General features: G+C 37.0%; 1 protein-coding gene across 7 annotated transcripts in view; it reads left to right on the forward strand.

The window, feature by feature from the left end:
- Window positions 1-27787, forward strand: part of CYRIB (CYFIP related Rac1 interactor B) — a 141934-nt gene that overhangs the window by 91624 nt on the left and 22523 nt on the right. For 4 of the 7 annotated variants that reach the window (XM_045977991.1, XM_045978038.1, XM_045978021.1 and 1 more), the window contains 3 exons: window positions 15299-15381; window positions 22223-22344; window positions 27151-27256. In XM_045977991.1, coding sequence (XP_045833947.1) covers window positions 15309-15381; window positions 22223-22344; window positions 27151-27256 — 301 coding nt within the window. In that variant the 5' untranslated portion in view covers window positions 15299-15308. Of the gene's footprint in view, window positions 1-14303; window positions 14387-15298; window positions 15382-22222; window positions 22345-27150; window positions 27257-27787 lie in introns of all 7 variants that reach the window. The other 3 variants (XM_045978030.1, XM_045977984.1, XM_045978010.1) reach the window with 2 other exon arrangements.

Consider the following 27787-nt stretch of genomic DNA (forward strand, 5'->3'; position numbering starts at 1 on the left):
AGTATATGTAGTATGAAAGGAAATGTGTAAAGCATACTTTGTTAATAGAGAAAAATTGAAAAGGCATTGCCCCTCAGTAGGTGAATAAGTAAATAAACTGGTTTCTTTGAACCACGAAATACTGTATACTAAGTGAACATGGATAATTCTCAAAACAGCAATTACTGGGAAAAGTGAGTTCTAAAAGAATATGGACAATAAATCATGCATATTTGAAAAGCTGTGTTATGAATACAGACCTCCATAGTAAAAATTGTAAAATATGTTTGGAAAGGAAGCATACTTTTAGGATTAGTTTTAGGGGATGGAGGAGGGGAAGGGTGGTTGGGGAAGGTTGGAAGGTTAACTGCTCAGAAACATAGGGAGGCCTCTGAAGCACATATGGCAAAATGTCGTTGCTTTAATCTGGTGGTAGAGTATGTGAGTATATATGTATTTTCATGTTTAAGTTATTTTCTAATTTTAAGAAATAGAAAGCAAGAAGGACTTAAGAATCAGCTCCTCTAGGAAGCCTTTGGTTAGGTGTTCCTTTTTCTGTATGTTCATTGCGTTGTTTGTGTGCTTCTGCATGGAGCATGCCGCACCATCTTGGCTGGTCTCTTCCACTCGTCTGTGAATTCCTCTGTGCCAGATACTCACTGTCTGTTGTAGTAATCGGCAGACAGGAGCTAAGGAAAGGTGGTTTGATTTAAAACAGCAACTATCACCAGGCACTGTAAACATCAGTTAGCTGTAGAAGTACTCAAGGTTTTACATAATGCAAGGGGTTTTATTTACTGGCTCATCCATACATTGTTGCATGGGTATCGCGAAGTGTTCAGACACCTGAACTCCAATCCAGTCGTTTTTGTTGGGCATCTTTGAATGAGTTGTATGTGTCCTTTGAGTATCAGTGACTTTACATTTAAATTTTAAGATTGGAAGAGTGGAGGACAGGACAGAGGGAGAGAGAAAGATAATCTCAGGCAGACACCCTGCTGAGTGCAGAGCCAGATTCAGGGCTCCATATTACGGGGCTCCATCTCAGGAACCCCTGAGATCATGATCTGAGCGGAAATCAAGAGTCACACACTTAACTGACTGAGCCACCCAGGTGTGCCCCTCTACATTTAATTTTTAAAAAAATTATTGATACAAAACAATACCTTTATTTGTAAGCATGAAAGTCTAAAAGACTCCCTGGATCCAGCGGTAACTGAGGAACTGGAATGGTACCCAGACCTTTGAAGTTGCCTGGTCCTATGGCCCTGTCTCTCTCCAGAGATAAACAGTATCTCAAACTTTGTGTTTATTATTCTCTTGCATTTTTATATATTCTACCATATATGTATGGATATAATTTTTTATGGGTTTCAGAATAGTAGTCCTTTTTTTTTTTTTTAAGATTTTATTTATTTATTTATTTGAGAGAGAGAGAGAGAGAGCGAGAGAGGAACATAAGCAGGGGAAATAGGAGAGGGAGAAATAGGCTTCCCGCTGAGCAGGGAGCCCGATGCAGGGCTTGATCCCAGGTCCCTGGGATCATGACCAGAGCCGAAGGCAGCTGCTTAAGGACTGAGCCACCCAGGTGCCCCAGTCATCCTTTTTTTAAAAAAGATTTTATTTATTTATTTGAGAGAAAGTGAGCCAGCGAGAGAGAGCATGAGCTGGGGGAGGGGCACAGTGGGAAAGAGACTCTCCACGGAGCAGGGAGGCCAATGCTGGCCCAGTTCCAGAACTCCGGGGTCATGACCCAAGCCAAAGGCAGCCACCCAACCGACTGAGCCACTCAGGTGCCCGTAAAATAGGGGTACATTTTAAAAAGTGAGTTCACAGTACTATTTCTTGCTTAATTATCACATTTTTTTCAAGAGAAACCTTTTTAATCCTTGTAAAATAGGTAATTTGGGGGTTCAGCATTTTTGGCTTTTTTCATATTCCCATCACCTTTCTGTACATTCTTAAATTACATACTTGCCTTGGAACTTTATATTAGCCCTTCTAATAACCTGTGTCTGTACCTGATGTAAGGCATTGTAGCAGGAAGCATGTCTTTGCTTTCTTGTTTTAAATTTGCAACTCAGGCATTAATTTGCAGTGGTGGTTTAATTTTTAACAGCTAGAGGCATGGAAGAGTACTATTACTAGTAATCTCTGAATCAAACTCAAAGATGCCATGACAGTCTGAAGTGATACTAATTTATTATGGTTCACTACCATTTAAGGAATGGTATTGGTCTCCTAATTTATTGTATTTATTGCACATGGCCAGGCATCCTAGTGAGTCTTTTATTTAAAATAGTATAGGGGCGCCTGGGTGGCTCAGTGGATTAAAGCCTCTGCCTTCAGCTCAGGTCATGATCTCAGGTCCTGGGATCAAGCCCTGCGTTGGGCTCTCTGCTCAGTGGGGAGCCTGCTTCCCCCGTCTCTCTCTCCCTGCCTGTCTGCCTACTTGTGATCTCTGTCTCTCAAATAAATAAACAAATCTTTAAAAAAATAGTGTAAGTAATGTTATTTATTTATTCATTTGACAGAGAGAGAGAGAGCACAAGCAGAGGGAGCAGCAGGCAGAGGGAGAAGCAGGATTCCCACTGAGCAGGGAGCCTGATGTGGGACTCTATCCCAGGACTCTGGGATCATGACCTGAGCTGAAGGTACCTGATTAATTGACTGAGCCACTCAGCCGTCCTAAGGTTTTTCATTTTAACATACTAAATCTAAGTGTATCCACTAGATGTCAGCATTAGGAGAGATGCAGTGTAACGTGTAGAGTCATAGGCAGAAGCAATGTGAGAGATTCAGTCTAACCAAGTACTTGACTTGGGTGAAGTCACATACTTTGTGGGAGAGTAAATACTAGAAATTAGGTCTCCCAGTTGCCTGTTCTGTTGTTCATTTATGTCACTTTCTTCAAGACTGGTAACTCATCTCCGTGTAATTACTAGGCTAATTATATTGCTCTTGACACCTGCTAGGGATTTATGGTGAAATTTTAGTAGTTCTGTGGTGGTAGTATGGCTGGGCACCCAGTAGTACCTGAATCCTGTATCTTCTCCGCTACATTTTACAAAGGAAAGAGAATCAAAGGATCTCTTTATTAATAGCTGCACTAGTATCTGATGATGATAGATTAGATATTGTGGGTAAGGTTAAGGAGTAAGCTACTCTCTAAAACTTTCTATCAGTCAGATTTCAACCAAGATAGCAGAAACCTTGCTAGGTATATTTCAAAAGGGATTTAACATGTGGATTTATTTATACAAATGTTGGAAGCTTGAGCAAAAAAAGGTTTGCAAGTTTTTACTCACAGCACTGCTGGCATTAATTCTGAAGTGTTTTCCAACACCTCTTCTGATACGAAATGTGTGGGGCTTTTTTTCCCACACCAGTCAGTTCTCCAGCTCTCCAGACACCAGTCCTACAATTCATTTTAGTACTGATGCTGACTCCTAATTATGCAGAGTTGGTGCACACACCGCACAGGTTAAGGGCTTAGTCCCACAATGCTCCACTCCATCCGAGATGCCAATCACAAGTCCAGGCCTCCTGTACTTCTGACCATCGGGCGGGGGGGGGTGGTTTCCTGTGACTGCTTCCTCAGGTTTGAAAATCTGCTGTAATGGGTCACAGAACTCAGAGAAACACTTTACACTAGTACCAGTTTATTATAAAGGAATTTTATAAAGGGTACAAATGAGCAGCCGTATGAAGAGGTACATAAGGTGAGGTCCAGAAATATCCTGAGCATAGAAGCTTCTGTCTCCGTGGGGTTGGGGTGTGTTCCCTTCCTAGCATGTGGATGTATTTACCAATCTGGAATTTCCTCATGCTCCATCATTTAGGGGTTTTTTTGGAGGTCCCATTATATAGGCATGACTGATTATAAATCATTGGCCATTGGCGATCAATCTCTAGTCCCTCTCCCGTTGCCAGAGGTCACGTGGTAGGGCTGCAGTCTAAGTGTGCCTTTGTGGCGACCAGCCCTCATCTTGAAGCTACAGGGGACTCATTAAAAGATGCCCCTGTCACCCAGGAAATTCCAAGGGCTTTAGGATCCCCGGGTTAGGCACAGGGAGGGCAGGTAGGATAAAGACCATATTATACATGTGCTGTTCTGTCTCATGAGGTAACTGAAATATTAATGATAACCACAGGAAGCAACTTTCACTTCTTGAGCTGGGGGGAAAGAAGGGAAAAGGTAGGTTTGACAGCATTTAGGAGCTTGAAGGAGGACCTCTGTAGGACTGGAAGCTCAGACCTCTGGAGGGGCCAGGGACTGCAGTGCGGCTAGGCATTCACTGGGAGCTGGAGGCTAGAGCCGTAGTGAACTTTTGTTTGTTTATTTGTTTGTTTTTTAAGATTTTAGGTGCACCTGAGTGGCTCAGTTGGTTAAGCATCTGCCTTCAGCTCAGGTCATGATCCCAGGATCCTGTGATTGAGCCCCACATCAGGCTCCATGCTCGGCGGGGAACCTGCTTCTTCTTCTCTCTCTGCCCCTCCCCCTGCTTATGCTCTTTCTCTCTCTCTCTAAAATAAATAAAATCTTTTTTCCCCTAGACATAGAGCATGTGTGAATGGGGGGAGGAGCAGAGGGAGGGAGACAAGCAAACTTCCTCGCTGAACGCAGAACCTGATGCAGGGCCCAGTCCCGACCCCGAGATCATGACCTGAGCCGAAATTAAGAGTCTGGCGCCCAATCAACTGAGCGACCCCAGGTGTCCCCAAATAGCTAGCTTTTGATGACAGGAAATGCTGATAGGACTTGAAAAACAGAGATCTTTTTTTCCCCCCTAAGTTTTATTTATTTAAGTAATCTCTACACTTAACGTGGAGCTTGAACTCATGACCCTGAGAGCAAGAGTCTCATGCTCTTCCAACTCAGTCATCTAGAAGCCCCCACAGAGGAACCTTCTTTCTTCCCACCTTCCAATTTCCTTGTAGTTGGTGGGGCCCAGTGAGAAGCCATCTGACAAAGTAGTCTAGGAGATACCCTCTTCAGCTTCTTTGTCCCAACATTAAAAGGAGATTATAGAACGATGGGCTTGGTGGTGAGCATTAGTAGGTAAATAACTGTCACAGTCTACCTTTTTGACCACACAGTAACCATTTATCTTTTTTGTTTTGAGTACAGTGCCACCATTTTCATGCTTCCTTTTAGAATTCTAACACTTGGGTAGTGCATGCTCAGATGGTCTTAGAATCCCAGAGGGGATGCTCAGTCTGCTTATTTTGCTAAATGTTGTGGAACCAGGAGTGGAGAGAGAGTTGAAGTCCTGGGAGCTTAGATTCTGCTTAAACATGTTTACCTTGTAAAGATCAGAAAACAGGAGGGGCAAGAGGAGAAGGGATATCTTGTTACTGCATTTATTGAAAAAATGTTTGTTGCCCAGTTATTGTCATTGTGTTAGAAGAAAGATTCTGTTTAGCAGCTTCCCTTCTTGGGAAGAAAGAATTGAAGATGAAGGTACTGGCAGGTTAGGGTGTGATGTGCATTTGTAGTGCAATCAGTGGAGCGGATAGTGTAATGTCAGGATAACTATTATAGATGCTTTATTGGGAGGCTAGCCTGAGTCGGTTATTTCTCTCCGTTATAGTGGCACTCAACTAACTATTGAAGGTTTCCCACTTCGTGACAAAGTTAGTATGTTCAGTACAATCAACCACTATGTTCCTAAAGTAAGTGTAGCCATGTTAGAAGCTAAGAAGGAATTGTGATCATACCTCTCCTTTAAATTACTGCGTACCTGAATGATTCTTCAAATAAGAGAAATGCCACTGGATCTCACCTGTTTACAGTTTGTAAATGACTTCAGTAGGTATTTATTGGCTATTTACTCTGTAGCACTTTGAAGATTTACTTTGTGTGCTTGTATCAGATGCGTCAAATACATAGTTGGCCAATAAAGTCAGTATTCAGCTAAGGCCAAAGCCAAAAATCATCATAGAATATGCTTCTGGAATATATTTATCAGAAAATACATTGAAATGTAATTATTACGATGTTACTAATTTGAACAGATTTTAAAAATTTGACCTACTGAAAATATTTTGTTCTTATACCACTGTCAGCTGCTCATTGACTTCTGGGCTGCTCTGATGTTCGTTTGCAATATTAAATCAGCATTGGCTTTCAAACAGTGATGATGGTGTTTTATAGAAGTAGTTCTATGAACAAGACTTTGTGCCATGTTCAAAGGGGATGGTGCCTGAATGTTTTTAGAAGATGTGCTAAGTGATATTGTTGATAGCATTTGAAATTTTTCTGAAGTTCCTTCTATTTTAGCTTGTACTTGCTGCTTCATGGAATCACTTGAGAAATGTTTATCTTTAATAAACCTTTGTCTAAAAATATGGCATTAGAGTTTTATAACTGGCTTGCAGGATAGCAAAACTGAATTTCTACCTGCCTTTCAACTTTGCATTCACCTAATTGCAACATTTTCTATATTGTGGATTGATTAGAAGGATCATTCTAGCATATGTCCTGTAGTATTTTTGTAATTATTCTCTAAGAGCCTGATAATTTTTCAACAGGTTCCGGTAGGTGAAGTACTTTCTCTGAAAGAACCATTGCTTATTAGTAATTTTGTTTTTGTTGGCATTATTATTCAGAGTGCAATATTAATTTTCTTAATATTAAAGTAGATTTTTTAACAAGTACTTAGCTGCTTGATTGAGCAACTCCAGAATTCTTGTATATCTGGTGGTTTGTTTTTGGAGAGTTATGAAATTGATTCACTATATCTTTGCTAATGCAAAATATATTTTGCTATATTACACTGTGTCATAATTACTTTCTGAACACACAGCTGAAGAATGTGAACAAAGCTTAAGCTTGTGATTCCTCAGCTACCGTTGGCTTCATCATGTGTGTTTCAGTGTCAGTGAAAATGGAATCATATTTTTCATTAGTGATTTTCCATTCTGTTAATATTTCTTCAGATTCATGATACATGTTATATGAGAACCAGAAATTTCTTGGTAGGTAAGTAAAGCACAAGTGTGGTTGAATTCTCCATTAACCCCCCATCTTGTCCATTTTATTTATTTATTTATTTATTTATTTTTTAAATATTTTATTTATTTGACAGAGAGAAATCACAGCTAGGCAGAGAGGCAGGCAGAGAGGCAGGCAGAGAGAGAGGAGGAAGCAGGCTCCCTGCAGAGAAGAGAGCTTGATGTGGGGCTCGATCCCAGGACCCTGGGATCATGACCTGAGCTGAAGGCAGAGGCCTTAACCCACTGAGCCACCCAGGCGCCCCCCATCTTGTCCATTTTAAAGGCTTTCTGTTGCTTTTACAGGTCTAAATATCTGACAATACAGAGAAATACCATATTTAATATTAAGTGATGCTTTTATGCACAAGAAAATATGATTCAGCAACAATTTATGGTAATATGTTTTTTTAGTATTTCAGAAATTCTTACCTGTTGCTCATAAGACTGTGGCTTTTACTGAGAGAGAGAGAGAGAGAGAGAGAGAGAATCTTCATTAATCTGACTGGGAAAACATGCATGCTTTCTAAATTCTCAGGCCTTTTTTTTTTTTTAATTAAGTTTTCAGTTGTCAGTATTTATCTTGGTTTTTCCTCCTCTTTTCTTGAAACACTTCTAAAACTTTACAAATTTTTGTTTTTTGTATTTTTGGTCATTTATTTATTGAGAAAATATTTATGACTAGTACATCCCCAAGCATTGTTTCAGGTGCTTGGGATAGAGTGCTGTACAAAATAGAGCCCTTGCCTTCTTAAAAGTTTACCTTGCAGTGGCAGACACATATAGATAAAGGTATAGATCTGTGTTAAATGGTGATAACCATCAGTTTGGGCATAGGAAAGAGAGATTTTACAGGTGGATTAGTCAAGGAAGCCCTCGGTGAGGTGGTCTGATTGAAGCTGTGACCTGTGAAGCACGGTAGCTTGTCATTTGAAGGTCTGTGACACAGCATTCCAGGCTAGGGAAAAAGCAGGTCCAGAGGCTCCAAGGAGAGAGAAACCTTGCTTTGTTAGAGAAACTGCAACAGGCTGCTGTGGAGAGCAGTGGGAGATGAGGCCAAAGTGAGTCAGAGACAGATCATGTAGGCTTTTGTAGGACCTGGTAAGAAGTTTGGATTTTATTCAGAGTGCATGTGTAAGCCATTGCATGTTTTTCAGCAGAGAAAGGATGTGGTTGATTTATATTTTTAAGAGATTGCTTTGATTCTTAAATAAAAAGACATTGTAACAGGAAGCAGAAGAAGCAGTTAGGAGGCTTTCGAAGTAATCCCAGCAAGAAATGATGGTAGCAAGAACAACACTGATACAGCAGTGAAGGAGGTGAGATGGGCTGTCCTTTAAGCTAATGAGAAAAGTGTCTTGAGGAGGAGAAAATGTCAGTTACGTCAGATGCTCCTGAAAGGGGAAGTAAGGTGAGGACTTGAGAATTAACCGTTGGAGTTAGCAACATGGAGGTTATTTGATGACCCTGCCAGAACAATTTTGGTGGTGTAGGGTTGGACAAAAGCCTGGTTGGAGAGGACTAAAAGACAGTGTGTAAGCAACTCTTCATAAGGAATTTTGCCAAGAGAAGCAGGGAATAGGGTGGGAACTGGAAGGGGAAATGCAATCAAGGAAAGTTGTTGTTTTGTTTAGGATGGAAGAAGTAACTATGGATGCCAAAGGGAAAGGTATGGAAAAAGAATAGCCATAAAGTAGAACAGAAACTCAGAAGAATGGATTGTCCTAAATGTCAGATGAAGAACATATTTCAGGAAGGAGTGAGTGATAAACTGGGTCAAAGGCTGTTAGGAGATCTAAGTTGAATATGAAAATTGCCCTTTGGAGTTAGCCAGATGCAAGCTTTGGGGATCTTGACAGGGACTAGCCTCATCATATTGGTGGGACTAAAAGCCAGATTGGAACATATTGGAACATTGAAAGAATGGGAGGTAAAAAGTGAAAGAAACAACTACAGACAACCTGTATGAACAGTTCTTGCTGTAAAGTTATTTTGTGCATTTGTGGATGGAAGATAGGTTGTTAGAGGTGTGAGGAGATTGAAAATAAATAAGCCTTGTGGAATGGTCACCTGGTGAAGTGGGAGAGTAAATTGATTGATAGGATTGTGGGGCAGAACTGAGGATGCATTTCATGTTAATGGCTATACATTTAATGTAGTGGTTCTTAACTGGGGCAGTTTTGCTCCCCAGGAGGTAGTTGACAACATCTGGGGGTGTTGTTGGTTGTCACAGCTGGGTGCTGGGGTGATACCAGGTATCTAGTGGGTAGAGGCCTGGAATACTGCTCAACATCCTACAGTGCCAGGACAGCTCCCACAACAAAGGATTATATGGTTCAAAGGTTAATAATGCCAAGTTTAAGAAACCCTCATTTATAAGGAAGCTAATCGGTGTGTTTGAGTTTTTCTTTTTTCTCACCCCCCACCCAGAAATAGTAAATTTATAAACCGAATGTGAAACAGACTGACAAAGTAATTCAGATTATGTTAAATATGCTGAAGGAGGAAGCTGGGTGATGTGATCGAAGATACTAAGGTGGAGGAGGCATGTACTGTGGATAAGGTTGGTGGACAGATGGTGTCCGAAGAGGAGGCATTGGTGGGGCCTGAAGAATGAAGAAAGGCCAGCCAGGGGAGAACCGTGGGGGCTTGCGGTCTAGGCAGAGGAGACAGCTTTAGAAAGCCCCTGAGCTCAAAAGGGTAAATGAAATAACAGCATCTCCTAGGAATTTTCTAAAAAGGGAGGAAATAGTATATTCACTGTAACGTGTAGTTATGTTTCTGTTGGCTTCTATTATTCTAATTAAAGAAGGTTCTTTTCAAATCTTTTGTGGGAAAATGGTCCAGTGTATTTATTAAGTGCCTTTTGTGTGCTCAAAAATACCTTCCACAGACTCCAGGCCAGGAAGAGCAAGTTCCTCTGCAGAAAACTCACCAACGTGGAAACAAACATGTAACATAAGAGCTCACAGTCACAAAATTTTACCAGAAATACTGTGAACACTTTTAACCATTAAAAGTGACCTATATCTGGTTTCTGTGTGTAACATTTCTTCTTAGCTTATTTAGTAGATATTTACAATATTTAGTTTAATCCATTTATAATATTTAGTTTTTCAGGTTGTAAAACAGTTTATTATTCTAAATTATACTATTTATTACTTACTAATTACTAATTACCTCTCAAATATAAAAAGCAATTGGCCCTAGTTTTATATAATCATAACACTTTTTTATCTTTATTTTTAGTGTCTTTTGTATCACATTTATTAATCTAAAACTTAGAAATCTTACTAGTCAGAATGTTTTAGATGTCAATGACAAGAAACCCACCTCAGCTAAACAGATAAAAAGGAAATTGGTTGAAATAAACTAGGATATCTTAAAGCTAGAGGAAAATCTAGCAGCTGAACCAAGGGAAATGGCAGCTAGAATTCAGGAACAAATGGAATTAGAAATTAGTGACTTCAGGACGCTTTCTCTAGTGCATTCTGGCTTTGTCCTTTGTGACAGACTGGCTTTCTCTGTGGCAGGAAATATGGCTGCCACACACTCTGAAGCCTCACGTTCCTTGGGGTGTGCTACTGGAACAGATCCTCTAACTTAGCCATAGCAATAGCAGTAAATAGGTGCCAAGCATGGTTACGAAATGTTTTGCTTCTGTTAACCCATTTAATGATTTTATGAACCCTCTGCAGTGGATATTAATATTATGAATGATTTATAGATGAGGCATGGGAAAATTAAGAAACCTGGCTATAGTTGCAGGGCATAGAAGTAAGTAGCAGAGCTGGGGTTTGAATCCAGGCAGTCTGTTACCTACCAGACCTGACAGCTAGCATATTGTATTTGTTGAAATCAGGGGATGGCGAGGTTTTGTTTATTGTGGTTTTGGCTGAAGAGTTAAACTGTGCAAGACAGGGATATGTCTGTCATATCAGGGATATGTTTTGATTTATTCGTTTATCCTTATTAAAAAGATACAATAACTAATGATATTATAATGAACTGTTTTCAGGTCTTCGAAAAATTCCCTGAGTTAATTATTTACTTAAGTAACCTCTCCGCCCATCCTGGGGCTTGAACTCAAAAACCTCAGGTGGAGTCTCCTGCTCCTCCAACTGAGCCACCCTAATACCCTGAATTCCGTGCGTTGTTTTTTGGTTTTTTTTTTTAAGATTTTATTTATTTTACAGACTGAGATCAGAAGTAGGCAGAGGGGCAGGCAGAGAGAGAGGGGGAAGCAGGCTCCCTGCTGAGCAGAGAGCCTGATGTGGGGCTCAATCCCAGGACCCTGGGATCATGACCTGAGCTGAGGGCAGACGCTTTAACCCACTGAGCCACCCAGGTGCCCCCTGTGAGTTTTTGTTCAAAGAGGGACATGTAGTTTGACTTGCCTACGTAGATCTTTCTTTCTTTCTTTCTTTCTTTTTTTTTTTTACAGATTTTATTTATTTATTTGACAGAGAGAGATCACAAGCAGAAAGAGAGGCAGGCAGAGAGAGAGGAGGAAGCAGGCTCCCCGCCGAGTAGGGAGCCTGATGCAGGGCTTGATCCCAGGACCCTGAGATCATGACCTGAGCCGAAGGCAGAGGCTTAACCCGCTGAGCCACCCAGGCATCCCTATGGAGATCTTTCTTGAGTGCTCTTTGGTAATGAAACTTTCTGCGTTGTATGCAGACATACTACATTCAGTGGTTCTCAACCAGGGATGATTCTTCCTGGGAACATGTGATAGTATCTTGAGTCATTTTTGGTTGTCACAACTCGTGTGCTATATTACATATGTAGCCTCTATACATATAGGCCCAGGGTGTTGCTAAAGGCCCTACCGTGTGAGACAGTCCTCTCTCCACAAAAGAATTGTCCAGCCCCAGATGTTAATAGTACTGTGGTTGAGAAACCTGTATTAGATAAGCTGGGCCATTTTCTAACTAAGTGTCTGGGTTTGGGATGAAGAGGTAAGAAATTCTAAATTTTTGAGTACTTGTTGAGGGGATTAACAAGGGTTAGGGTGCCTTGAAAGAAGGACCAAATAGTAGAAGAAGTTCACAGAGGTTTATATAGGGAAACGGAGCAGACAGATTTGGCCAATTTCGAGTATTTTCCTTGAGGATCGACTGTGTACATACAAGTAAAAAGGTAAGGAAACCCAGTCTCCCTTCCTCCTGTACCTGATGATGATCTCGTAAGACTAATTTTAGGATAGCATTTCAGCATTATTCTTGAAAATAAATGGGCTTTGTCATTTACTATGATTTATGACATTGCAATTCATTAATAAGTTGAAGACTGGCTTGTATTAAAGAAGGAGAGCTGTTACTGTTTTTTAAAAATAATTTTGTAATTCTAGGGTTGTAGTTAGAATATCCAGCATTTATCACATGCTTTCTGTGTGCCAGACCCTGTGCTAAGTTAGTGCTTAATCTCACTGAACTCTCCTAATAACCCTTTAGAATAGTTGCCGTGGTATGTATATTTTGCTGATGAAGAAAATGAGTCCTAGTAATGTTAACTGGCATCCTCAAGGTCCGACAGCTTGTCAGCTAGAGGTGGAATTCTGGTTTGATTCTATAGAAGTTCTCTCTTAACACCAAATGGTGTGCTGCGTTTTTCCTCTTAAAGATAATTTCAGTCCTCTCTTGTGCTCATTTTCCATCTGTAGTTGAAATTTTGATACCATTAGGTAATTCTTTGTATATTTGGTCTCAGTTCTTGTTAGTGAAGGAATTTTATATATGTTTAGAAACAGATATTCCATATATATGTGAAAACTTATAAATTAAAGCTGTGAAGTACTCTATTTCCAAATAGTTCCAAAGGGAAAAAAACAACTCTTGAATAAATTTTGTAACCAATTTGAGGTCTTATTTGGATGTGATGATTTTGGAAAAACACTTACATTTTCTGTGTATAAAAAAGCCTAGAATTTCAGTGGATAAGATAATTAAGATGAAATATTTCCCTTTCTTTTACTCTCAGTTTATCTGTCTGTGTAAAACATTGTATGAAATCTTTCCAGTGAAATTCTGTGTAAGAAGGATTTTAATATCAAAAATAAGATAGATTCTGACCTCTCCCATTGGAAGAATATTTGTTTTAAAAGAGAGAGGACTTTTCAGTGTTTATCATTTGTGAATAAATTTTAACATTTTCTAAGAAGTGTGTGTGTCAATCCACCACACTTTGACCTATAAAGCAAATAACTTACGCATATACTATTACTTCCTCTTTGGGAAGCTCAAAGTCAGATACGTATGCCACTGTCCAGGGAGTAAGTAGAGGAAGGGAGGGGAATGGACAATATAGATGCCCAGAAGTCCTAACTCTTTTCAGATGGTCTGTAATGGGGGTGAGTAATAAGATGTCTCCTTTCCTGATAAAAAATACTGTTACTTTTATGTTTTGTTTCATTTATATTTGCGAGCAGTTCCGTATGTGGAGGAAAAAACAGTTGAAACTGGGAGAAGGGAGGGTGTGGGGTGCCTGTGCTATCAGAGTTTGCCTTCCCTATAGTTACTGCAGTTTCACAGTTTGAGCCTGGGTTCCTGGATGTTCCTGACACCTCCTTCCAACTTCATCCTCACTGACTCATGGCAAATTTGGGGGCAAGATTTATGCTAATGCCTTAATTTTTACTGTTTTTCCTCTGCAAACTTACTAAGTTGTGATGATTGCTGGCTCCCTTTTGCTTGTTTGCTGTATTAATTTTCAAGTTATATACTTTGTGTGTTTGTATATAGTTGATACTGTTGAATTATCAGTCTTTGAGTTAAATAATGAAAAATCTGATTAATTTTAGGAGTATAGAAGATGTAAGAAATACTGGTTTATGTGTGGTAAAACTTACTAAATGGGTCATAAATTGATAACTGCCTTCAGTCTTTAATGGTTAAATGTGGTTTAAATACTGTCTTCCTAGTATTCTCAATAGGTTGGAAACCATCCCTATTAAAAATAATAGTTTCAGTTTTCACTTATTTGAGAGATCTATTTTTGATGTTAATTTAAATTGAGAATATATGCCTCAAACATTTTAAAGGAATAACACTAGCATAGTTATTAATCAAATGTAAATATTGCAAGTTATATGTAAAAATATCTTTTTTCCCAGTCTTGCTTTATGTAACTTTTTTGATGTGTGGAAAAGAGGGAAAGGGCTCTAAACTCAGAGCCAATGTGCTTTTGTTGTTCCAAATTTTCAATGCCAGAAGTATATAAACCTGCACCTGTTGGTAATTATGAGCAAGCCAGCCTTTGCCAAATCCCAGGCCTCTGCTTAAAATTTTTTTACTGGAACTAAATGATGTTGCCATTTTTATTTTTAGGTTTGCTGGCATGGGTAATCTCATTAAGGTGCTAACCAGGGACATAGACCACAATGCAGCACATTTTTTCTTGGACTTTGAAAGTAAGTCTCTTTAGCCCTTCACAGCTGGTGCATAATGGTAAAGGTGAAAGATGGTCACACCGCAGTGAAGGCTGGCCCGAATATTTGTTAATAAAATATGGGGATCAAACAAAGTTTGCATGATTTTTTTCTTAATCGTAGGCAAACATCACCATCATATGTATAATTCTTTAGTTTTTCATTTGCTAAAATCATGTTGAGTCTGTAGCCAGTGCTGTCCTTTCATTAGTCCATGAAGCAAGCAGCCTTATGATGAACATTCTAATAGTATGCCTTGGTGACTACGCCCAGCAATGTGTTTGCTCAGAATACTGGGATAATCTTACAGAAAATCAGTATGGTGCTGCATATCCAGAATCAGTACTTTAAACAACTTCTACAAATTTATTAATAATCCAAATTTGGTTAGAAATATATGCTTTAATGAATGGCATACAGGAAGAAAGCTGAATATTCTGCTATGTTAAGATGAAATGCAAAGGTGAGCTGTGGCCAAAACTCTCCATATTTGGCTTTGAAATAAATCTTTGTTTCAGTGCAATATTAAACAAGATTAAATGTGAATAATTCTTGATAAGAAATTTCTTTTTCAGAATACTAGCACTATTGGAATACTTAAAGAATTTTTCATTATAAGGCCATTAATGAAACTTGTCTTGGGAGAATTTTCAGAAGAATTAGACCAACAGTTGTGCCATTGTGTACAGGAAAACCACATTTCACCTCTAGGTCCTACATATCAACACCCTGAGAACCCGGTTTGCTGTCTGCCAGAGCACAGTCTGGGTAACCTGAAGGATGAATTCATGGCCTAATGAACATTTTCCCTGTTACTATTTTTTTTTTTTTTTAATTTCAGATGTTCTTTTTTATAAAGGGATATTTTCTCTTTTCTCATTCTTGTCTTGACAGGTACCTTAACATGGGGAATCTTCTTAAAGTTTTGACATGCACAGACCTTGAGCAGGGGCCAAATTTTTTCCTTGATTTTGAAAGTGAGAAGATGATTTTATATCTATTTCTCTTTGCCTGCAGTAGACTGCGTCTGTCTTGCACTAAATGAATGTTTCTACTTTGCCATCTTTTTAACTGCTTTGCATGACTGAGCTATGAATTGTTTGAGTAAAATTTCTGGTGCCTTCTAGAACTAGAAGTCATATTTTATAGATTAAATTATGATAAAATGTTTTTACTTGAATTTTTATAAGAGAGTCTTATCTCCTGGTTGGACATTATTTTATAATTGGAGATACTCTAATGAAAATTTTTATGAGAAAATTTTGGTGGAAAGGACAAATGCTACTTTGAGATTTGTTAATAGAAGCAATATTTGGGGGAAAATTTATTGCAGTTGAGAAAAATTGACTAGGCTTTAATTACTCTATGTACCTATTGAAGTATTTTAAATTACAAATCTGTTCATGAAGGCCATTCAAAGCTCAGTAATTTGGGCATAATATTAAAAGGTAAGTGTGAACCTTAATTATTTAATCTTTACAGATAAGTAATTTGAAAAGTTAAACTCATTATATGTATGTATTTCAGGAATCCTTTTTTTTTTTTTTTTCTAACTCTAAATAAAAAGAAAAATAATGGGTTCACAGACCTTTAAGTAATTTGCCTTCTGTTTGTTTTATGTTGCATGACCTATTGTAATATGGTCTAAGAGTGGCAGGTAAGTGTCATTGACCCCTGTGCATGTTGGAAAGCTTTTGCTTTTTGGCTGTCTGTATCGCTTTAGCTTATCTGGTTGTCAGATTGAGAACAATGAAATTAAATGGTTGTTTCACTCTGAGTGTTGCTGTTTTAACTGATCATTATTAGAAAATTGTTAGGAAGGGGTGAAGGGATAAAAATTTTTAAGTTGTGTGATCCTATGCATTTTTATCTGAGATTAAAACATTTGAACAGATTTTTAAATTCTTAAAATTTAAGACCTTTTTGGGTTTTAAAAACAAAACAAGCAAATCCCTTAAAATCTATCTTCAGAGAGTCTTTGTATTTTTCATCAACTTCAGTTTATGTGATATTATATAATTCATTCTATTTTATGGATAATTTATATATTTTTCTTTTAACTAGGACAGTTCATATGAATCAGTTTGTAGCTTATCTCTGTTTTATGGAATTATTTGTGGTCTCTGATTTTTTTTTATTTTTATTTTTTATTTTACTACATTCCTAGAAATGTTCTTTACAGTTTGGGTCCTGTGTACAGGCTAGCAAAGAAAAGTAATGTGAATATCAGGACCATATTAAATTGTTGGGTTTTTAGGGGAAGATGTTATTAAATGAATATTAGTTTTCTTGACCCTTCTCAACAATTTAACAGTGCCATTTTAAGTGCATGTTTGGCATGAATTTTAATCAGCTTGGGGATGTTAAGCAAAATTGCTGACTTGAAGATTATTTCAGATGAGGCAACTTACGTTAGAACTGTATTTTAGTTTATTTGCATCTGTTTCAAACTGGTCTTGTATATTTTTCTGCTATTCTGTCTCCTTTTTATTCTGTCTCAGATTCCTTACATTTGCAGAATCTTGGCTTTGATACAGTCAAGATCTTGTTCAAGACTTGGCACTTGATCTTTTTATAAACCTAGCATCATGTTGTGGTCAAGTGAGAAGCATGAATTCACTGTAGTATTTTAAGTATTATTTGGTCTTGATTTTACAGTCTTTGGGGGTTTGAACCATTATCCTTAAAATTTAAATAGCTAATTTAGTGACAGGAATAGGTTAAAATTGCTACCAACACCAATAACCAGTAATGAAGAACTATATATGAAGTGTTAACTAAAGACAGATGTAAAGTAAAACATATTTGTTGCCCTTATCAGCCAATGTAGAACTTCTAGTTTGACACTTGATATACTGTGTACTCGGCCAGAGTTTGCCAGTTGTTACTTCTTATATAGGTTTTTAAATGTTTTCTTTTGATTCTAACGTTGAGTTCTCTTAATCAGTTTTATCTTTGATCTGTTGCATATTCCCATTTGTAAAAGTTTATCTTATCTTTAGACTATTTCAGTGGCTTTAGCCCATCGCACGGGTCTTGTCTTCAACAGCTTCATAGCCGACTAGGAATTGTCAATATAGTTGATTTGCCAGTTCCCTGTGATTACTGAGAATAAAGCCACATTCTTTTTTTGAAGAATTTATTTATTTATTTGACAGAGAGAGAGACCACAAGGAGGCAGAGAGGCAGGCAGAGAGAGAGAGGAAGGGAAGCAGGCTCCCTGCTGAGCAGAGAGCCTGATGCAGGACTCGATCCCAGGACCCTGGGATCATGACCTGAGCCGAAGGCAGAGGCTTAACCCACTGAGCCACCCAGGCGCCCCAACCACATTCTTTTTTTAAGTAGCATGTTTCATACTACAGTGTTTGTTTCTGGTTGAAGAATAATAATTCAGGTTACCAGAGTAATTTGGCTTTACTATTCAATCATTTATAGTAGTTAAATCTAGATCACTGTGTCTCCATGATTGGGCAGCTAGAACAATAATTCCATACAGATAGATATACTGGCATTTTGTATCAAGTTGTATACAAATTAAGTATTTTTATGCATATAAAACATGATCTAATGGAATCCTGTAGTTTACAGAATGAAGATGTCTTTAAATCATGATTCACTTGTTTACATGCATGCACATACATGGTTTTTAGTTCAGTTAACAAACGTCTGTAGCTTGCCTCCTGTATGCCAACCAGTAGATAGATGGTGGGGATTCAGAGATAACAAAGATACAACCCCTGCCTTTTGGGTGTTCTCAATATAGTAAGATAGAAACACAAACTAATAATTTCCTTTACATCCTTTACCATTCAAGGTATAGATCACAGGGGATTAACTCTACCTAGCAGTGAGTAGATGGGATATCTTGGAAGACTTTCTGATGGTAACCTTTGAATTGTGGTGTAGAGGGTGAGTTAGAATGTTTCAGGGTAAGTTAGTGAAGGACATTATTAGGAAGAAGGAACAGCATCTACAAAGGCCTTAAGGCATGAAATGGCATTCTGTGTTAAATGAAATATACTGTTACCTACTCTTGAGGTGAACTAGAAAGAGGGCCTTTTTAAAATTATAACTATATAATAAGATTTCATTTAAGAATAATGGTTCAACTAAGATATAAGCCCAGAATTGCCCCCATAAAATTTGGCAGCAGTTACGCTAATGGCAGCATATAAAAAGCGCTGAATTGGGGGCAGTATAGCCTCTTCTAGTATTTTTTTTGGAATTTCTTATTTGATAATGACATAGCTCATTCTAATAACACATCTTTAGCCTGAGTAACTATTTTATCTGTTAGTCCATTAAATTGTGGTTCTTAGGAGAATAGGGACTTCTATTTATTTTTAATGTCCCTTTCCATCCTTCACATAGTGCTCTCTAAATGTTAGAAGTTCAGTATCTGTTAGTTAACTTGACTTATCTCAAGGTAGACCAAAATAGGAGAGTAAATAAAGGTGGTTGTTTGTAAATGAGGAAGGGAATCTTCCTTTCTCTGATTCTTTGTTAAAGTGCCTTTCCATTTAATCATACATTTCCTCTAATTCTTGTGTCGTTTGTGTCACTTGTCCCCTGCAATCTTGTACAACTACTGAAATCCACTCTTTTAGTCTCATTTTATTTTCCTATTTTACTTCTTGCATATTTTCAGTTGCTTTTGCCCTCCCTATACTTTGAAGTATCTTTATTCTGGTGGCATTTTCTTATATTTATTTTTCTGAAATGATGAGGGATTATATTCATACAGAGATGAAAATGCATAATAGTTTCCTTTAACTCATGGTGGAGGTGCATTTGTGTCTCTACCTTCTCATTTATTCACCAAATAGTTTGTTACAGGAAATCTGCTTGGGACTGAGTTTACATCCTGTACGGTGTATGTGCTATACACTGAGGTCCCTGCTTCAATGTAACTTAGGGAGATAGATCATACATATTTACTGAATGAGTGAATGCAGGACTAAAGCACAATGATCCCTTATCACAATGAGTTTTTATGCGACTGGCTTTCTGACTTTTTTTTTGTAGCTGATCTTTGCCCCCTTTTGTATTTTGTATAAAATTATATAAAATTCAGATTGAATTTTAGCAATTATTTTCAGTGACTCCTTAATAGGAAACCAGTATGAAATTACAGTATTTAATTTTACCTTCAAATAATAAGAGCAACTGAAACATGCCTTAATTTCCCTTGAACAGCTATTAAAATTAAGCTTGATGAGTAATCACTACTACTCTAAGTAGTAGATACTTTATTTTGCATTCAAATGAACGTCCTTTTGTCAGCTGGTTAAGTGATAGTTTTTTCTTCAAGTAATAAAATTTTTCATTCTTTGCCATGAAAAATCAAAGTGACAAGTCTTGGTTGCATTATATGATACCATTTTTTGAAAAAAATGCTTTATTTTATAGTCTTTCTCCCTCCCTAGTATTTCACCCTTTTGCATGACTTGCTCTCAGTAAAGTAGTGCTTATTACCTGTCTGCTACTTTCTGTTTGTCTTCATTTCTACAGCAGTCTTCAGCAGCTTTCAAAATTATAAATGTGACTTTCCTGTGACAGTCTAAAAAATGTTTAATCAGTGTGGTGCTGGGTATTTTTTCCACCCTTAGGGGGAACTGGAATCTTCTCCTTTATTTTTAAATTTCTTGGTACTTACTAAACTTCTGATCATTATTAACCACTTCCAAGGTCTACTTAAATCTACTTAATGATGTTTCTTTTGTATGTAAGTCTCAGTGTCACATTTTTCTGTTAACAGCTAGTCACCACACCAAAAATACAGTTTAGTATTTCCAAACTTCACAAGTATTTTTGATATATAACAAAGTATTGTCCTTTGTCATGAATTCCCACTTCATGAATTAAACTATGATATGTGTCTACTATTGGTGTTATGTCTGTAGTTTCACAATTCCATATGAAAAAGTATAAAACTGCTGTTTTGCATGTTAAAGTATTTTTCTCTATTGCATCTGGTGTAAGTATGAAAATTATGAGGTGTACTTTTTTTTAGTGTGTGTCTTACTATTAATCTGGAGAATATGGTCTGGCTAAATATGAGAAATTATTACTGCTAAATGACAAACCCTGATTTTTAAGAAATCGTTTAGCTCCAGTATAAATACTTACTTCTAGTAATATACGTTATGGCTTTGGATACAGAGGATTTTTAATTTGGCTCCTCCTGTGTAATTATTTTGTCACAGTATTTTTATTAAAAAAAGGAGATGATTTCTGAAAGATTCAGAAAATAATGGAACAGATACAAGAATACAAATTCTTAAGTGGGCTTTACACATGAATGTTATTGTTGCCATAGTACTGTTAAGTATGTTGAAGTTAAAATTTGGTACCCTGTTGATTTTTTTAAAAAACTGGAATATTTTTGACTAGTTTGCAGCTTTAATAGATGGAATTGAATTATGACTTGCCCCATGTGCAAAATAAAGTTACAGTTCGTAGGCATCTGGACTCCTAGTTTCATATGTAAACTAAGTTTCTTTAAATGATCTAAGGAAGGAAATAAATATATTTTATATTTGTCGGAAGGTAAAGTGGGTGCAGAAAAGTCTAAGTACTAGTTTTATATGATTGGTAGACAAAGTGATTTATCAGAAATGTTCTCAATTCATATTATCAATTTGGTCTTCCTCCCCTGACTCCATAAGAAAAATTTTTGTGTGGAGGAATTCAGCCAACACAGTTCCTCTCTAAACCATGAGGATGATCATAACGTTTATAATTTTTAGTGCTTTATGCCTTATCTGTGGCATCAAATGTGGTCTAAATGGAAAGATTTATGAAAAACTCCCATTTCACACAGATAGCCCATTTTTCTCAAAAAAAAAAAAGAATTATATTAAATAAAAAAGATTTAGCCTTAGAGAAACAAATGACCAAGTTATTAAAAACAGGGTTTCTGCTACCTCAAATTTAGGAGAGAGAAATCCAGATTTAGTCATTTGTTAGCATATGCTCTGTGACTAACACCACAGGTGGTAGAAATGCCCATATGTTTGTGTTCCTGATTGTGCTTTTTATGACTATAATTCTCCCTTCATTTTTCTCTCTGTCCCAAAATGTGCGGGGAACCCGTTTTTGCTTTAGTATTTCAGAATTTCAGAGATAGTATTACAGCTGCAAGTATCTGGTTTTCAGCAGCCTAGCCATTCTGAAACAGTGTCAAAATTTGAACTCCTCTGCACAGGAGTTTTGACCTTGTGCTCATCAGCAGAAAAGTTCATTGGCACAGAATTCAAAGTGGTCCCTAGGAAAGGGGAACGTCTAACAACTATTATTTTAAGATAGTTTTTAATTTATTTTATATTGACACTCAAGGCACTAAAATGAACTTTCTAAGAAAATAAAGTAGTTTCAATTTTAAACCATAGGTGAACAAGATATATTAGTAGGCTTTCCATTTCTGTTGCATTAAAATAAATCATTATTCATGCATTTGCAGTCATTACTGGTAATTATTACTGTAGTAGTAAAAGTGATTATTACCACTATCACAATTTGAACTTTGAATTTAAATTCTCAAGTTCATTTAATATACCAAGTCATGGTTTGTAACTTAAGATAAATAGTAATGTTTGATGGTCCCTTGCTCCTTGTGTATTTACAAACTTGAGGCTAGCTATTCAAATGTTGTAGAAGTATGGAACAATTATCAATCTTTTCTGAGAAGTTCAAAGTTAACATTGAATAAGATGTGAGCCATCTTTAGAAATTGAGACTGTTCATTGCTTAGAGTTACACATTTATTAAAAAAGAATCATGTGACTGTAAATTTTTTTGTGCTTTCCTGCTATTTAGATGCCCAGCCTACAGAGTCTGAGAAGGAAATTTATAATCAGGTGAATGTAGTATTAAAAGATGCAGAAGGTATCTTGGAGGATTTGCAATCATATAGAGGAGCTGGCCATGAAATACGAGAGGTAAAGATGTTTAAACATTTCCAATAAACTAAAATTCTCTGTGTCCCTCTTCTTAAATTCTTTTGTACATACTTGTGAATCCTCTGTTGCATATTAAGTATTACACTAAAGAATGATCACTTGGACTATTTCAGATGTGGTTTTAGTGATACAAGGGTAAAAGGAAAATGGTGTTCTGAATATGTAATTTATGTATGTTGGAGAAAATTTTATTTATTTTTTGGTTGCTCTCACATCTGAAATTTACAGTATCCATGGGGGACGATTTATATTATTTATTTATTTATTTATACATACATACATACTTTTGGGGCGGAGAAGAGAACATAACTTTCTGTGGCCTTTTGTCCTGCTAGTCTTATTTTTTTTCCATTCCTCCTATGCTTCCCGGGAAAGGCCGCTGTCATCCTTGTGGTCTGGACTCCCCAGCTGTCTGATGACTTTACACCATGGAGCAAATATCTGGTGTGGTTTCCTCAATTATCTTCTCCTGAGCCTCTGAACTCATCCAGTTTTCTAACTACCTCTTATTCCTCTTCTTCTGTTTTTCAGAAAAAAACTGTATCTCTACTTGTTACCAAGACTAATGTCTCTACCTTTGTTCTGGATCCTCTTCTGGAACTTTGCTCTTTTAATTATTCCTTCTCTTAATTACATCTTCTATGTTTTTTCTTCTGTTGGCTTCTTCCCCTCAGAATATACACATACTCGGGTGTCCTCTACCACCCAAAGAAACACCCTAGCCTCTGGACCTATCTCTTTCTCATGACGCATTTCTTAAGGGCATCTCCCTGTGTCTTCATTTTTTTCCCACCCTTCTGCTTCTTCTGTTCTTCTCTATAACTAACAGTGCAGAGGTTGTCAAGGAGCAGTCTGTTGGTTTTATCGTCCACATCCAACTCCATTCCTCTAATGACATTTGTAGTGTTAATGAAAGCAGAATTAAGTGTAGGTTCCAGAAGATGATTCAAGATGATTTAGTTTTGGACCATGGGGCCATAGGTTTTGGTGATTGACTGGATGTTTAATATAAGGGAGAAGGGGAGTTAATGATTCCAGGGTTTCTGGTTTAGATTAGCCATTGGTGATATCATGAGCTGAGGGAAATTATAGATACTGTGAATTCCATTTTTTTTTTCTTTTACCTCTCCTGGCTTGGGCTGCTTGTTCCTTGAATGTCTTACACATGTATACTTTCTTTCCTTCACATCCCAGTAATTACTTCCCCCTTACTCTCTTGCCCCAGTGCTTTGCACACATTTCTTTTATGGCAACGATCACTTTTTAAAAAAATTATTGAAATTTAATGTTGATAACTCCACCACCACCTCCAGCTTGAGGAGGTGGGTAAACCTGGTTTCTTACTAATTTGTGTGTCATCAGCACCTAAAACAGTGTTTAGGAAGCACTTAGCAACTGTCGAAGAAATAAATACAAGAGCTTAGACGAATCTTGCCAATATCATTAGCTTAAGTGAAACCTTTAGATTTCAGTAAATAAAGGCATGTAACCATTTCTGTGAAATTCAAATCCTAAACATTTAAACATAATTTGAAAAATCCAAACATTTGTGGAAATGGAAGATTTAAATGATTAAACAGGATCTTAATTAACTAATTGACAAATTCTTTTCCTGTAGGTCACAACAATTCACAATTTGTTCTGAAAGTGTTTTAATGTCTTCATATTGATTATCAGTGCTACAAATTATTTTTAATCGTTCAGTATTATATCATTAAATTTTTTAAAGTTACGGTTGAATTCTGATCAGCTGGTTACAGTTGTTTCCCATAAGCAATAAAGAAAAAAAACTATAGAGATACAGACTTTTATCTGTTTTTAAGGTTAGAGCCCTTAGGATTTTTTTTTTTTTTTTTTAACTTAACCAAGTGAAGGGTTACTCTCCTTCTTCGTGGGAAGGCTCACTACAGTCCTCGTATTGACTTAATGAAATGCATATATTGACTTAATTGAATGTAGTTGTCATCTTCTAAAAGTCAGTAAAATGATGGAAACCTTTAGGAGTCATTTCAAAGAGGACTTAGGGAGCTGTGAAACTAGGAATTTTAGAGGCAGTGACCAAAGGTTGGAGTACCGTAGGACCTATGGTCACCCAGTTTAGCACCGTCACCATATTCAGTGCCCTTGTGGCATTCCGTGGTTGGTCGTGCAGGCAAGTAAATACATGCCACAAAGTTAAAGTTTACATAGAAAAATAACATAAAAGGAAAGGGGAGAATCACAAGAGATAGTAAGAGATTCACCTACGAGGCTACCTATTAAGGTACTTTCATTAATTCTTTGGTAAAGGAATTAAGGAGCGAGAAATAGGTAAATAAAATAGATAAAAAATATGTAAGCTAGAAAACTTAAAACAGCATTTAAATCTGTAGATTAAGGTAAGTGTGTAACTATTCAAGCATTTGAAGAAACTTTCACTGAGGAATGCATATTGATGTCTGGGTTGTCATATGAGACATAGAGACATATAGATGTCTCTATAAGCAGAAATATTATATTTCAGAATAATAGGAAAACAATTTAAGAAAGGAAGGTACAAATAAAAGCTGATTATATACAAATATACAGAGAACAAATACCACTACAATAACAGTCAATAGAAAGACTTAAATAAACTTAGTAGAACTACTATTCTACCTATGAAAAAGCACAGACAATAGAAATAAAGTGTTCAGATTTACTAATAAATGCATATCACTGTCAAGCAGTTTTACTGTATACGATAATTGTTAAAAGTTCAATATTGGTTGGTTTATGAAGGTAGTAGTTTTAATGCAAGTCCTATTATAAAGTGGTTTCCTTTTTTGGAGGTCCGTTTGGCCAGTTGTAAAATGAGAGCTATAAAATTTTTTGTACTTCTGTACCAGTTTACATTTTAGAAAATAGTCTCCGAAACAGTATCATTCAAGAGCAAGGAAAATGTACAAACCTGTGCTGTGGATGTGGAATTACTTATTTTTATTTTTATATTTTGTATTTTATATTTATTACTTATTTTTTAAGTAACATTTTAGTAAACATGACTGAAATAGAATAAAATTTGATTTAATGCAGAATCTGTTAAATAAACAAAGCTTATTCTCTAGGATAGGCCACTGGTGAGGGAAAGAAGAACACTCAGCTACTGTTTTTTTTTTTTTAAAGATTTTTATTTATTTATTTGACAGCGAGAGAGAGAGATCACAAGTAGGCAGAGAGAGAGGGAAGCAGGCTCCCTGCCGAGCATAGAGCCCGACGCGGGACTCGATCCCAGGACCCTGAGATCACGACCTGAGCCGAAGGCAGCGGCTTAACCCACTGAGCCACCCAGGCGCCCCCAGCTAATGTTTTGATGAATCTATACCAGTTGTAACATTTTTGGAGCTGGGAGTTAACATATCTGCTTCATGACAGTCTCACCGCTGACCTGTACTAAGTGTCCTTTGCATGTTAGGCTGTCTGGGTGCTGTACCAAAAATGTCGCCTAACGCAGTGAAACTGATGTGAAAGGAAAAAAAAGGTCACAATTACAGTGAGAACCTTAACATGTTATCATAAAAGAGCAGCTAGTGTCCCAGTCTAAATGCAGGCAGGGCAGGGTCAGGGAAGCAGTTAACTCACTCAGTTGTGAAAGTAGGTATGTTTGCCAGACCATTTTGATATTATGAGAATGAGTTCTTATTTTGAAAATAATTCTTAGATCTTGCAAGAGAAGTTGGATATGCTTCTCAAGAAAAGAAAATTTTAATTTTCATCTATTTGGTTATCTCCTGAATAATAAACAGATTTTTACCACTTGATATAAAACATTGCTGAGATTGGGGCTTGAGGCTAAAAGAACTTTTTGTATTTGTCAGGATAGTATCACAGTCCCTTTGAAAGAAGGATTGTTATATGTAATGTCAGGTTTTCTTTAATATTAAAATTCTAGGTAGTGACATAAATGAGATTCACTTTAGAATCCTACTGTGTTTGAATATAATTCATAAACATTTTATATAGGGGCAGCTGGGTGGCCCAGTTGGTTGAGCATCTGATTTAGGCTTAGGTCGTCTCGGGATCTTGGGATCCTGGACTTGGAGTCCTGGGATCCAGCCCCGACAAGGCTCCCTGTTGATGGGGAAACTGCTTGTCCCTCTCCCTGTGCCTCCCCCTCCCCTGCTCATGCTCTTACCTGTCTCTCAAATAAATGAATACGATCTTTTTAAAAAAAAAAAAAAGTTTTATATAAAAAAAATCAAAATTTTCATGTAGTGGAAAGCTTATAAGGCATATTGTATAAATAATACATAGCCCATTTGTTTAGTTTATAGCTTATTTATTCAGAGCATTCCCTAAATCTGTCTGGTTTCAATTTTATTTTGCTTTCTTGTTTTTCAGTTTAGTGTGGATGGAGTCAGAGTACTAGTTGCCTTTGGAAAATCTAAACATGTCGATACCTCCTGATAATGTTTATAAGAAGGACTCCCCAGGCACTCCCCCATTTTGGTTATGAGTTTCAACTTTCAGATAGCATGTTTAGCTTATTTGAAAATGTTAGAGAAAACAAACCAGATGGTTGAAAAAAAGCCTTAAGTTCCATAAAAGAGTAAGAAAAGCAAAAGAAAGATAAAAGCAAGAAAATACCTTTCTTTGGGAGTGACCCCTCCATGTTCACAAAAGATTGCTTAGTGGTCTGAAAGGCAGGTCATATTTTATCAAGTATACCAGGGTTTCCTGTGTTTGCCGAAACCTGTATTTTAATGTAAAAATAATACTGTTTTGATTTTTAAAACTCTAACTATTTTTATTCTTTGGATTTTGAAGGCAATCCAGCATCCAGCAGATGAGAAGTTGCAAGAGAAGGCTTGGGGTGCAGTTGTCCCACTAGTAGGCAAATTAAAGACATTTTATGAATTTTCTCAGAGGTTAGGTAAGTTGAAAGTTTCATAATTATGACTTCCCTAGTGAAAAAGACATTTATTGATAAGGAATTAATGTAGAGTATTTTATATTCACCTTGCTAAATTTATATGCTACATAGGTACAGCAATCTTGTTAGACTGTAAGATTACAGCATAATTGTATCATCCCTCTCAACCTAGGTCTTTAAATTATTTAGACCATTTCCCCCAACAAATTATAACGTCCACAAGAAAATGCCTGATTTTTGTTACTTATTTATTTACTCACTTTCTTATTTGTTTATTTTAACCTTAAAGGGTCCTGGAGACACGTGCTAGAATTTCTCTCCAGCTCTACAACACATCCTGTCCCATGTATGGGAACTAATCATCAGGCCCTTGGGTTATTTAGATTTTTGTGTCCTTAAAAATAATTGCTGATTATGGTCAGTTCATGTATCTAAAATGGTACAAGATGAGAAATAGCGAGTTGATGATGTGCCCAAAATTATCTGGGGAGTTATTAAAGCAAAAAGCATTCAAAACCATTTGCTTTTTCC

The sequence above is a fragment of the Meles meles genome, chromosome 1 (genome assembly GCF_922984935.1).
Source record: "Meles meles chromosome 1, mMelMel3.1 paternal haplotype, whole genome shotgun sequence".
NCBI classification, from domain to species: Eukaryota; Metazoa; Chordata; class Mammalia; order Carnivora; family Mustelidae; genus Meles; species Meles meles.